At 41.7% G+C, this 13,489-nt stretch overlaps 1 protein-coding gene across 1 annotated transcript in view; it reads right to left on the bottom strand.

Moving 5' to 3' along the window:
- Nucleotides 1-12,849, bottom strand: part of VCAN (versican) — a gene marked incomplete at both ends in the record, with an annotated part of 87,847 nt that extends 74,998 nt beyond the window's left edge. The window contains 2 exons of the mRNA XM_082302021.1: nucleotides 7,436-7,807; nucleotides 12,780-12,849. Of these exons, the coding sequence (XP_082158147.1) occupies nucleotides 7,436-7,807; nucleotides 12,780-12,849 (442 nt within the window). The remainder of the gene's footprint in view (nucleotides 1-7,435; nucleotides 7,808-12,779) is intronic.
- Between the last annotated feature and the right edge of the window lie 640 nt (nucleotides 12,850-13,489).

Here is a 13,489-nt window from a genome sequence, read left to right as displayed (position 1 = left end):
TTTAAACATTTTTTTCCAAGATTGCTTCAGTGATGCTGTATGACTTCAAACTGGGCACAAGAGTTTCTGCTTCTCAGTACAGTCACCGAAAGGTTTGCTGCCTCAGAGGGGATGGCAACATATTTCTCTAAAGTTGAATTTTTTTTTTTTAAAGCTTCGGGCTGCTTAAGCATAAGAGTGCATTTCCCACAACCAGCTATTTCACTTCTCATTCCTTCCTTTTTCTTCCATGTTGGAAGCACCCCTGCCCTTCCCACCGTGCCAGACCCGTGTGATACCTGAACAAGACAGGACTAAAGAGTTAATATCCCAGCCAATTTAAAGTGGATTTCGCGGAGGCAAAGAGGAGCCTTCGGTCATTTGTAAATCCTGGAAAGGAACTCGGGGAATGCTTTGTTCTCCTCGCCCAGATCCACAAGGTAAACTTCACCTATTCTCAGAGCTGGAGGCTCCTCCGTTTCCAGCGAGGAGCTAATGGACATGAAAGAACCTCCGAGATGAATGGGAAGGAGGACGTCACTATGCATAAGCCTGTGCAACAGCTGCAATAATTAGAAGACCCCCTGGGGCTAAGGAGATTAAAGTGCAGGACTTTCATTGTTTCACTTAGACGGAGAGAGGGGCAAAACCCATTGTCCCGGTCTTTGCACTTTTAAAACATTTGTAAAGGATTTCCCCCCTTCTTCCCCCCCCCCCCCCCCCCCTTTTGTCTATTTCCTCCCCGAAAGAAAAGGCAAGAAAGCAGTTGTCCTAGGAACAAATAAAGCGACTGGAAGACTGGAAAACAGACCAGGGCAGTATAATGCTGTCAGCGAACATCTGGCAAACAAAGTCAGTGTAATTACAGGAAGGAGTAGCAGCAAGAGAGAGCGCTCACAGGAAAGCAATTTGTAGCATCCAAAACTCACTTCTGTCAGAGCAAGGGTGAACGTCTTTTAGTCGTTCATCTCATGCCTTAGGCCGGAAAATAAGAATGTAAAGGGTTTCACTTTTGGCTAACAAGAGTTGCCACGGGTAAGGGCCGGGTTCTGTGGTTACACCCCTTTGGGTTGCAACTTTGCCATGTATCATGCATCAAAACCCTGCAGAACTGCAGGGGAAGCTAGTTTATTAGCTCCTGGTATGGCTAGTAAATTATAGCTCACTTTCACCAGTCAGCTCACGCTGCTGCCACATGCAGTGTTGGATGTGGCAACATAAAGCCTGAATCTCAGAAGTCGCCTCACACAGCAGAGAATGTCTAAAGAGAAAGAATATTGCGATGGCAGTGCTGGTTATCCTGTTAATTTTTGTCTTCAGACCTTGGACACTGTGGTGCAGACCCCCGAAATAACCCCCAGCCCCCTGCCAGAGCTACCACACAGTTCAGATCCTCCCCGTCCTTAGTGCAGAAGGCAATTTACACTACAAACACACCCAAAAAACACAGGTTACAGGACTGTGTGAAAGGAAGGAAAAGGGCAGCATTTACAGTTCTCTGGGTGAATAATTAATAAATAAATTTCTCTCTGTGCATATATATATAATTAATAAATAAATTTCTTCATCTTGCGCAGCCTTTGGTGGCCGCTACCAATTGTGCTCTTCCCTTGCCAGGAAGATTCCTTGGGATCCATTATGCAGGAGAGTAAAACAGGAGCTGAAAAATGCAGCAGTCCATGATAATTTAGTCAGCAAGGAAGCACGGAAGTTCAACATCAAGAGGTGGTAAGGTTTCAAGACAGGTAAATCCAAAAGATTAGGTAAAAGCACCTCTTCAAATGCCTACTTAAGAGATAAAGAAGGGGATTTCTGCTGCAGAGAGAACAGATCAATTAGGTTGTCAGCACACAACCTCCCAGGGCTAACCATCTCTGAGTGGCAGCGTTCCCACATCGGAAACAACTTTCATTTATTATCATTATAATGCTTGCAAGATAGACAAGTTTGCATAAAAATGAAAATGTGAATTACCATCTACGTTGCCTCCCTAATTCTTGTTTCTTTCCGCTAACAAGATCATGATCTTAAGCCTGGGATTTTCTTTACAGGCCTTAAAAAGAAATCACCAAAAAAAAAAAAAAAAAAAAAAAGGGGGGAAAAAAATAAGTCTTTCAGATTTGCAGCAGAATCAAAGAGAAACTGAGAAAATGAGGCCCATGAAAAGAGTGAACTCCCAAAGTATCAGTTAGAAAAGAATAAAGTGATCTCACTTTTGGCAAAAAAATATTCACTGAGAAGCTACGACAAAAGAGTAAGAAAAGTGTAAAGATCCCAGTTGCTACTTTGATCTCCTTAAACCAAATTATCTCTGAGGATAACAAAAAATCAGCTCAAATGAGTGGTTTGTTCAGATTTCTTAATTTTGAATACATTGGGTCATACATGTTCTTTTTAATTGCCCAATGTCATAGCACCACACAAAACAAGAACTTCATTGAATAGTCAAAAATGTTTCACAATAAAAAGTACTGTGTCATTTCATTTCTAGGTCAGATTTCTACAAGGTAGCTCAAAAGTATTTTACAAAAAGTGTACTTCATTATAACTAGGGAGAAGGAATAAATGTGAGCACAGAAAGGTACAGTAATACTTTTTATAAAATCCTTTCTGAGATTCAACTCATCCAACTTAGCTTCGCCTGAACGTTACAAGCTGAGTCTGAAAGAGTTGTCTGTAAATCTCCCTGACTGGTGACCAGAGATATTTAATGCAGAGAGCTCACCTCACCCAGGAACATCCAAAAGCTGAGAGACCATGGATTCCCAGTGTGAGACAGTTTGAACTGTGGGTTTAATAACACCAAGAAAGGTTAGAAGAAAAGCACAAAACACTGTAGAGAGATGAAATTAGAGAACTGACAAGGAAAGTGTTACTCCTGAGACAAAGGGAAAATTTCAGAGGAACATGCACAGAAGGCAGAGAAGAAAACATGTGGAATTAAAATGAGTATGAATGACTTGTTCTACATATCCAGGATTGGACTTGGATGATCCCAGTGGGTCCCTTCGAGCTCCAAACATTCTAAGATTCTCCATTCCTCTGCTTGTGAGAAGCTGAAGCATCTAACACTGCCATGCTTTTAGATCCATTTTGATCACAAAATACCCCTGAGAGGTCACCGTAATTATAGCAGCAAACCAAGGTGTCAGGAAAGCATTTCCCATGCTTAGTAACAGGAAAGGGGGTATCCAGTGTGAGGAAAGTGCCCCTCCAGTGATCCTGCAGACTTGCATGTCCCAAGAGCAGCCCTGCAGGCACAAATAATGCATAAGGCAAGCACCTGGCTGCCTCAGACTTCCTGTGTGGGCTAAAATTAAGTGTTTCCCTCCTCGCTCTTACACTCTCACCAAGGGCAAAACATAAAATAGTAATGCTGATCTCAGGGGTGAAGTGTGGAGAGCACCTGACCCCTGTGGATGGGTGTTCTCTGTGGGGTTTGGGCACATGGCTCAGCACGTAGCGTGGAGACTTGCAATGCCAAAGGAAAACTGGATAAAGTAACCCAACGTGTCGTCACTTTGCTGTGACTTTCCCAGATCCCCAGGGCTGTGCACGCAGAGCCACCCCTGCCAGAACACAACTACTCTCACCCCTAGAATAAAACAAGCCAATTCAGGGTTTTTTTGCTTAAGATGAGGAGTTTAAACAGTGCTGAGATCAAAATATTTGATCTCTGTTTGATGCGCACACAGCCAAGCACTGCTCAGCAGATAAAGGATCCCCTGTGAACTCACAGTGTCTTGATGATGTCTCTGAGATAGAATCATGAAATGGTTTGGGATGGAAGGGACCTTAAAAATCATCTATTTCCAAATATAAGCAGCTGTTGATACCCAAGCAGCTGGCATAGTTAATTCCTATAACCAAGGCAAAGGAAGGCCATGGATTTATGTCAATTTCTAAGATCCTGTCATTGTTTAGAAAACTTTTACCTGTCAAAAAATGGATGTAGCAGAAACATGCACTGCAGAGACAAAGGCAATGTGTGTGATTAAACGTGCCATCCTTGTGAATGATAATTAAGATAAGCAGCTGTGGTTAAGTGGTGGCTTAAGGAGTCCACCTGTGGATAATGAAAATTTACAGACCTTCAAAAGCAAATGGAAAAAAACCAAGCCATATTTATTAAGGATTGAATAACACAAAGCCTCTGCATGGGTAATTGCATGGGTGACAAGTCTCTGACAGCAGTAGGGTAAATTTTTAAGTTTGCCCTTTGATATCAGCTGCTTTCATTGCAACAGGACTCTGGGACAGCCAGACCTTTTGTCTGAACAGTTTGTTGTTAATAACATATGAATCTGACTTCAAAAGATAATTTGGAGCAAATTAACTGGATATTTGCACGCAAGTTACCAAATTTGTCTGTTGTGATAGCTAAACAGAAAAAAAAAATAGGTGCACAGTAGTAACTTTTGTACAGTCTTGGGCTTGGGACTCAGGAAAAAAAAATAATTAGGCATTAGAAGTTCCACTTTCAATGACTAATACCCACTGTTCAGCTTAACCTGGGAAAATCTTTGTGCTACAGAGAAAATTGTTCTTCCTCAGAAATCCCATTTTTCATTCACAATACATTCCATCACTGGTAAAATACACTCATTTGATGCACAGTGTGCTCAATAGCAGTTTTGTATTCCCTAAAGGAGAGAAATAGCAATTACAGTAATTTTATTCAAGTTATCTCTCCCAGCTATCTATTATGCTACTAGCAGAGGTTAATTTGAAAAACAAGCAGGCCACCTGTCCAATCTTATCTCCCTGGCTTCATTGATGCTGCATTATGCTTTTTCTTTGAAAGTTTAAAATTAGGGAGTGTCCATAAAACAAATGGAGACCCTGAAAATATCTAGAACAAAAGTCCTGAGTTGGTTTAAAAATACCCAAAGAAGCATAAAAAAAAACCCCAACGAATTTATCATAATGGCAAAAGAGGAATTACACCTGCTTCAGCAGAACTCTGCTGATAAGTTCTTTCAACTGAGCATAAAATGACCAGAATAATAAAAGTGGTAAAAATTTTACCAGGGTTTCAGCAGCCCCAGCTCCACCCAGGAGAGCTGACCAAAGCACAGTGCTGAACCAGGCTATCCCTCAGCTCTGGAATTACCTCAGTTAACATGGAAATACCTCCCTGCACCCCAGTCAGGACAGGCAGTGCAGAATGCACAGAGAGGGAGGACAGTGGATCATGCCTCTTCAGCTGGTGTCACTTTGGGGTGCAGGTTCACAAAGACAACACCATGGAGATAATTTCTATTCAGGACTAATGGGTTTTGGGTTTATAAATAAAAGCTGTAATCATAAGGAACCATAAAGAATAGAGCAGAAGATTAGAGCAGCAACATTCACATGAAGTTCTTATGAGCCTAATAAATGCCATTTGTTTACATAATGCAGAAAACTGAGAATGGAGGGCACAAATGACAGTCTAGCAAAGTGATTTTCCCTTTGGGTCAACACTTAGCTTTTTTCCTCTCCTGAAATTTTGACATTAAAGTAGTCATGGAAAGGAACAGTTGCAGAAAGAAAATGGAGTGTGTGAAATTTTCATTGAGGTAAAATCATAAATCTAATCAGTTCAACACTTCACAGTGTTTTTTCACAAGAGCAGCCACTACAAAAGCTAAAGTATCACATAAATCATCCCATATTTTATTGTCATAAACATCTGCTGCTCCTGGATTTAGATATGTAGTCAAGGGAACACTTGAAAAGGAGTAAGGAATGCCAGGTACACTCATTATGAAAAGCAATGTTCAAACCAGGATTTCTTTTGCTTTTGTCATTAGGACCTAAGAGTTTATGAAGTTATGCAGACATTAATGGCTACACTGATTTATTGTATTTCCAAATTAAGGCCACACCTTTGAATCCTTCATCGAATCAATGCCAACAGACTGTTCACATTAGGTTAGGCATATTGGAAGAACAATACAGTATTAAGCTCACCAAAAAGGTCTTAGCCAAAGCCATGGTTTCCAGCAGAAGATATTAATGTTTGTTTTGGGATTCATTCATCTGAGTAAATACCGAACTTCCAAAACACACTGAGCTGCAAAGGGATGTGCAAAGCAGGGCCCAAAGCAAGCCTCTTGAGAGGAGATCCATCCACACAGCTCAGTGTTGTTCTAAGCCCAGGCAGAAACCTGGGTCCAGAACTTGCCCGTGCATGGCACAGGGCCTGGGTTAATGCTCTGCCTTTCAGCACAGCCTGTCAGCTCAGGCTCAGTGCCAGCCCAACGGGGCTCTGGAGCAGCCTCTGAGCCATACTCACCGTGCTCCACAAGCAGGCTCCGAGGGCAGAAACACCTACACATCACATGCTCCTTTGGCCACTCACACTTTTGTTTTGTTTAACCTCATGGAACACTCCAGGCTGGGGCAGAGGGGCTGGGAAGCTGGGAAAGGCCCTGAGGGTGCTGTTGACAGCAGCTGGATGTGAGCCCAGGGGTATCCAGTAGGGCAAGAGGCCAATGGCCACTGGGCTGTCCCAACCACAGGGCAGTGACCATCCCTGTGCTGGCACTTCTGAGAGACCACCTCAGATCCTGGGGGCAGCTCTGGGCCACTCAAGACAAGGTATTCAGGGGATGGAGCATGTCCAGGGAAGGGAATGGAGCTGGGGAAGGCTCTGGAGTCCCAGGAGCGGCTGAGGGAGCTGGAAAGGGGCTCAGGCTGGAGCAAAGGAGGCTCAGGGGGGACCTTGTGGCTCTGCACAAGTCCCTAGGGCAGGGAGGGGGCAGCCGGGGTGGCTCAGGGTGGACAGCAGCAGGAATTTCCCCATGGAAAGGGTAGTCAGGCATTGGAAGGGGCTTCCCACGGAAGTGAGGTTGTCACTATCCCCAGGAGAGTTCCAAAAATGTTTGAACGTGGCATTTGGGGGCCTGGTTTAGTGTGAACATGGCAGTGCAAGGTTAATGCTTGGACTTGATAATCTTAGATGTCTTCTCCAACCGCAACAATTCTGAAAGTCCTGTCTCTTCTGTCTCTCAACACGTAGACTTCTCCCTCTCAAAGTTTTGGAGGCTATTTCATAATAGTGATGGCAAGAAAACTGTTATCACTGCATGTCCCACATTTAGCAAACACCTCCCCACTTGTTTTTCTGCACCTTCTCCCAGATGAGCTTCCTTCTGCCCATCCAAAATTTATTACTGGGTGAAAAGAAACACATCGTTTTTGTTTGATGTTCCTGTCCCAGAAAGAATGGCTCCCACTTTTCGTGGCAACACAGTTTGGGACATCAAGACCACTCAATCACAGCTTCAGTGGCTTCTTTTCATCATAGGCTTTCATCCTTTTTATCATAAATTGCTTCTTTCCCCCCCACTCAAAGGGCAAATTGCTAAAGACACTCCTTTAAATCCTCTCTAGTTTTGTGGTAATTACTAAGATTCGCTGTTTTAACTGGAATCACTGTTGGTTACGAATGAAATAGACAAATCCTTACCCTCAACAGCCAGGGAGACAATGCCCTGTGTGTCCTCCACTCCGTACATGACGTCGCAGCGATAGACCCCGGCATCGCTGGCGCGCAGCTTCGAGAAGGTCAGCGAGGCATCACCAGTCTCCTCCGAATGGCTCGGGACAGACACCCTGTCCTTGTAGCTCTGGCCTATTTTGATGTTGCCATTTTGGGCCACCAGGACCGTGGTTTCCTTGGCGTCCTTCCCGCTTTTGTCCAGTTCCACCTTGGACCATTTGATCCGGAGGTACTCAGCGGCGTAGCTGGAGGATATGGTGGGTGTGGTTGAAAAGAAGCATGGCAGGACTGAAGTTCCAGAGAGAGATCCCTTGACTAGGGTTTTTTTTTCTGCTTTAACTAGAAAAAGGGGAGAGAAGGAGAGAGAAAGGAGAAATCACATTAGTGTAACAGCAAAATTAGAAACAGATATATTTCATTGTTAGCTAATGATTCACTTGTGCAAAGGCTGAAATCCATGGACCTTAGCTGATTTCTAACAGGACTGGGGAGTATAAGCTAAAAAAGTCTTTGTATCAATCTTGGTACATCGTAGGCCGATGACGGAGCGCGTTTCTCTTTGGGAAAATTTCATTCTGACTTATTTTCTCCATTTGTTACAGTCACCAAATTATTAACCTCTGGAAAAAGAACTGAAATTTTAGGTGACAGATGGACTGCAAGGAGGAAGACCACTCTGAGTGAAAGATGATGAGTTACCTCGCTGGCCAAAAGCCTGAATACAGGGGAGCTGCTGGTGTTCACACCCTGCCTCACCTCACGGCAGCTTCTCCTGTCCTCAGAAGGAAACACAGCCCACGGCTTTGCATTCCTGTCACCCCTGACCCCATTGCTCTCTCAGGGGTTTATTCTTTTTATTGCACACATGCTGAAACAAAAGCCTTTCCAGTGAGTGTCTCCCAAATAGTCACTCTTTCAAAGTTGTTTCCTTGTAGCCTCGGGGTCTTTAATACATTGCAGAAATGAAATATTTCAGGATGTAAAAGCAAAGAAGGAAGCAAAGCACACAGAAAGTCCCTACTTGGCTCAGACTTGACATGATCAGGACTTTTATCATTTTTTATGTCATCTCCAGCTGCAAACATTTCACAGTGAAATGCTTCCATCTGACAATATCCTCAGGGGGAAGTTGACTACTGTTCATCCAAGCAACTGAAGAGAGGGTTTCTGATAGATTTACCTTTTTTATGTGATGTTATTTCATCACACATAATGTCTTAAAGAAGATTAAAAGCTGATGCACAATAGTGTCTATTTTACCTCTTTCACTGTCCTTCACTATAATATTTTTGAAAGGTAGAACACGGTCATCATTACTTTGAAAGGAGCTAAGACTCATACAGTTTAGAAATATAACAATATAGTACCTATTAACAGAGTGATACATGAAATAGGAGACACCAGCATATGAAAATGATCTAGCTATTTATCTATGATAAAAGATACAATCACTCCACAAAGAGTAGAAAATAAAGGGGTGGGATGGAAGGGTGGGCAGAGGGAGAGAATTAAAGAAGACGAGCAAAAAAGGAAGAGAGAAAAGGAAGAGGGGGATAATAAGAAAAAAGATTTTAAAAAAAGACGAAAGAGGAAAAAAAAAGTGGGGTGTGAAGAAAATAGAAGAAAAAATGAAAATTACTCATTAACCTGATTATTTTTAACAGAGGCAGATGATTTTCTACAGGATAAAATCTTAATGGTATCATCTAAAAAGGGTCAATACAAGAATCATCAGCTTGATACCCAAGCATTTCGATAATAAAGTACCAGAAAAAAAGAAAAATGGACTGATGGGGAAGACACAGAATTCTGAATGGGAGTTCTCAGGTCCTTTCCATCCATGCCTACCAAACTAGAATTCCTTGGGCACACAATTCAGATAGAGTCAAGATGATGGTATCAAAACTGATGAAACCAGAAACCTTTCATATCACCTTTATTTTCTTGAAACTTCACAGAGTTACAGTAGGTTAGAGATAAAGAAAGAGAATGAACCCTCAGTTCTATCCGTTGTGATGGAATTACTGCCAAGTTGCACAGGTGGGAGATTAAAATCAGTCTCAAAATATTTAGAATATATTATGATCTCTTGTCATCTATACACCTTACAGGAACTTTCTTCTTAAATGAAGAATGACTCAATTATAATCATTCTGACTGACGGAATTTTAATAAACTTTTTAAGATCATTGTTTCTGATTATGAGTGATCTGGAATATCAGCACTGAACCCTGAGGAAATTTCCTCCCTTTAAAATTTGTGTCTTCACAGCAGCCAGCTGGAAGCCTTGACAAACAACACCTATCACCTTGATATGCAAACTAGATTGAGCCTAACCTGTGCTACTTCCCACAATAGGACATTTTGTGTAGCTGCAGTTCTGTCCAACTTCAGAAAGCATTATAACACACTTTATAAGAAACTACTTGTTGTGGTGAGAGGAGGGAAGAAGGAGGAGAAGGAGAAAGGAGGAAGAAGCTTTTCCCTACTGAAAAAGAAAATATTTGGCTGACGAAATATCTGAAATACAAGATAAAGTGATGTTCCTGCACAACACCAAAAAGCTTGATTTCTTGAAGCAGTCCAGATTAGTTAGTCTAGCAGAATGTACTGACCAATGCAGAAGCTATCAGTATCTTGTATCAATCCATATAACCCTTTTTTCTCCCTTTTGCATTTTTGCTGAGCTTGTATTCCATGTCCAGCCCTATCAATGGGCTGTGACAGACTAATGACACATAGCTGGATATCTTCCTTTTGAGGTGGGAGGAAAGGAAATCTGCGATAAGTGTTAAAAAAACCTTAAAGTAGGAGTCTAGATAATTTTTAAAAAGGGGAGAATTCTCTCCTTCTATGTCAAATTAACCACCATGACCAAGCCAATAGCTTTGCAGTGGACAAGGAATCTGAAGAAAAGGGTGCCCTGCATGGTGTAACACTGCTTAGAGGAGTGAATTTGACACATAATTAAGTTTAACTGAACAGAATGTTGCTACTGACTATGCAGACAAATCCCACATGCTTAAAGAATAAAATATTCTATTTATTTTTAGCTAAATTTATGAGTGAAAAAAAAAAAGTTGCATCTCATTTTTCAGTTCATCAACAACCTGCTGGGACATATGGTATATTGCCCTGTCTAGCAGCAGAAATAGAAAGGATCAGTGAAATTGTGTGTTTTGTCAATCCAGCTACTAGCACTGAGCCTAAGAGAAGCCTTTTCATTAACCACAAGTCTTTTAGTGAAGATATTAATGAATTCAAATGAGTGAAACTTGTATGAAACACTGATAGGTAATGGACTGAGACCCAACAAAAATCCTCCCTGAGTCCTTTACCAGGTGGTTTGTGGTCTGAGCAAGCAGAATAAGAGAAGGAGGCACAGAGTGATGATGAACTACTTTTAAAGTCTGCAAAACACTCACAGGGAGGCAGGCAAATGTAAATCTCAGCTGCAGAACTCAACATAACACCACAAATAGCCACCCAAACAGGTAAGAGAAATGCCAGCGTTGATTATAAACGCAAGGCCCAGCTTGTAAACCACAATATCCTCACACCAGCCAGTGGAAAGTGAGCAAATGCCACACTAGCAGTAGGCATCAGCCTTGATTGTGAGCATTAATTGTGTCATTAATCCTTCACCTGTACCAAGCAAACAGCCAAGGTGACCCATCCTCTCACATCCCTTTTCCTTCCTCACACAAACCTGAGAATTCAGGTCTCAGAGGGGCCATGCGGGGCCTCTCTCAATCTGCCCTCAAACAAAAAAAAGCACTTTTGTGGCTACATAAAATCTAACAGGCTCGCCATGATATTTATGAGTGTGGCCACTCACAAAGATGAGCATGGAAGGGGAAACAGAGACAGGAATAGTGATAAATGGTGGGAATTTGTTTCACAAAAGATTTCCAGGCTTCAATTTTTTATCCAAACTAAGGATTTAAAAAGAAAAGGTTGAAACTTAAGATGTTTATCTCTTCAGAAAGCTGAGATATATTTTATTTTTAGAGTATTTTAAAACAAAAGCCATACGTATAAATGTTGTGTGTAGTCTTCTTACATTCATTCTCAAAAATATTATTGCACCAACTGACTTTTCTACAAAAGGTAATGGCCTGAGTTGATCCCACATATTCTTTGGGATCATTAATTGGATCAATTCATGAAAAAAGAAATTTTTTTCATCCTTGTCTACCTCACCATGGTCATACTTTGAACATGGTTAAGAGATGGTTGAACATGGGCAAAAGAATGGCCCCCAACTTAAAAAAGCAAACTCCACCAAGTTCACAGTGTGCTCTCGGAACATCAGGGTATTTCTGAATCTCTTTGAAAAAATTTGGGCAAGTAAGGATAGGTCACAGCCCGGTCTACATTCCAAAGAATGGGATGTTCATAAAGAACTTGCCTAAGTACCAAAAATTCTACCCTGAAGATAAGATGAGCCATTTAAGAGGTAATAAAAGGTGGAGTAAGTGAGCGGACATGTAAAGATGCCATCCCATGTTCTACAGCTCCAAGGATCCATGCGACTCCTCCCTGCTCACAGTGCTGCTCTCTCAACCCCTGTATCCCTGAATTCTGCGTTTGTGTAAGGCAGTGAGTCAGGTCTGTGGTCTGATCCAGACCTTTCCTCCTTATATCCAATCTAAACCTGTTATCCTTTTTTTTGACTGGTTCCACTAATGAACCAATCCTTTTCCTTATCATTCAGGACTACCTAAAGGCATTACTAGCAACAGTCTTTAAACTGGGTGGGGGAAAAAAATAGTAAATTTGATTTTCCCAAAGGCTAAAATCAGTTTGAGGAGTTCCTGGAAAGAAAGGGGAAAGAAAATAAAGAAAAATCTTGCTTTGAGACTTGGGAAAGCTGCTTTCCTAATTTTGTGAGTCTGCAGCAGCTGTTGGGATATTTTCCTTACTGAAGGCCTGACCCAAAATTTCAAGTAACCATGGCAACCACACATGGATACATACCTCAGTTTTAGCATGTAATCACCAAGAGAAGTAGTAAGGGCTCCTTCCTTTCCACCCAAACCTGCAGCTGCCCTGACACATCCTTGCTGCAGACCCCAGCAGCCAAGGGACCTGCCCCAGCTTAGCTCATGGCAGCCCAAGCACAACAGATATAAACCAGCAAGGGCCTCGAGGAGGACCCAGAAACAAAATTAGTGATGTGGTGCAGCATGGCAGAGGAAAAGAAAGTAAATTTCCTGAGTTTGGGCTGTTTTCCCAGTCCTGTGAAATGCCCTACCAATTAGACCACTAAATTAATTTTAATGAATGGTTCTGTATACAGCAGACTTACCTTTAGGTAGCATATATGTTATAACTAATGTAGAGTACATCCATAAGATACTTTTTATACTTAACAACATCTTGACCTAGGAATGAAGAACAAAGGAGTAAGTGGTTAGTATTGCAATGTGTCCTTAGCAAATGTTGTACATCAATATTTGTCACTGGTACCAGAAGCAGTCCTTTCTGTTCTCAGGACACCTTCATTTAACAATTTATGGTGGAGATTTGTTATAATGGCCATGTGCCTCTATGGAATAGAGATTTATAATGAGTTTCAGGTTGTTGAGTCCTGAGTGATTCCCAGACATGTCAGTTCCCTTTGGGTTTGCTTCTCATTTCCATTACAGGCTCCACCTTCAAACAGCTGGAAAGCTCTTGACATGTATCATATGTACACAATAATAAATTGCATATTCACAATAGTATTTATCAGTTTTTATTTCAGTTCATAGTTACACATCTTGAACCTGTAAATATCCCCAAAGTTAAAAAAAGCATTGCAAGACACGCAAACATCAATGACCACAAAGGGTTTATAAATAGTCCCTCATCCATATGTGTTATGAACATCCCAACATAAGAAATTACTTTCAGCAGCAGTTTGTCAAACCGCTGACAAATTTTTATCACGACCTTGATTTTCTGCAAGATCTGCTACTTGGCCTCTTCACCTGGGCAAGTAACCAAGCTGACAGCTTTTCCTGTTCAAGAGAGATT

Source organism: Coloeus monedula (genome assembly GCF_965178545.1).
Source record: "Coloeus monedula genome assembly, chromosome: Z".
Lineage (NCBI taxonomy): Eukaryota > Metazoa > Chordata > Aves > Passeriformes > Corvidae > Coloeus > Coloeus monedula.
The sequence above is the reverse complement of the archived record's forward strand: the minus strand, read 5'-3'. Positions and strand labels throughout refer to the sequence as shown.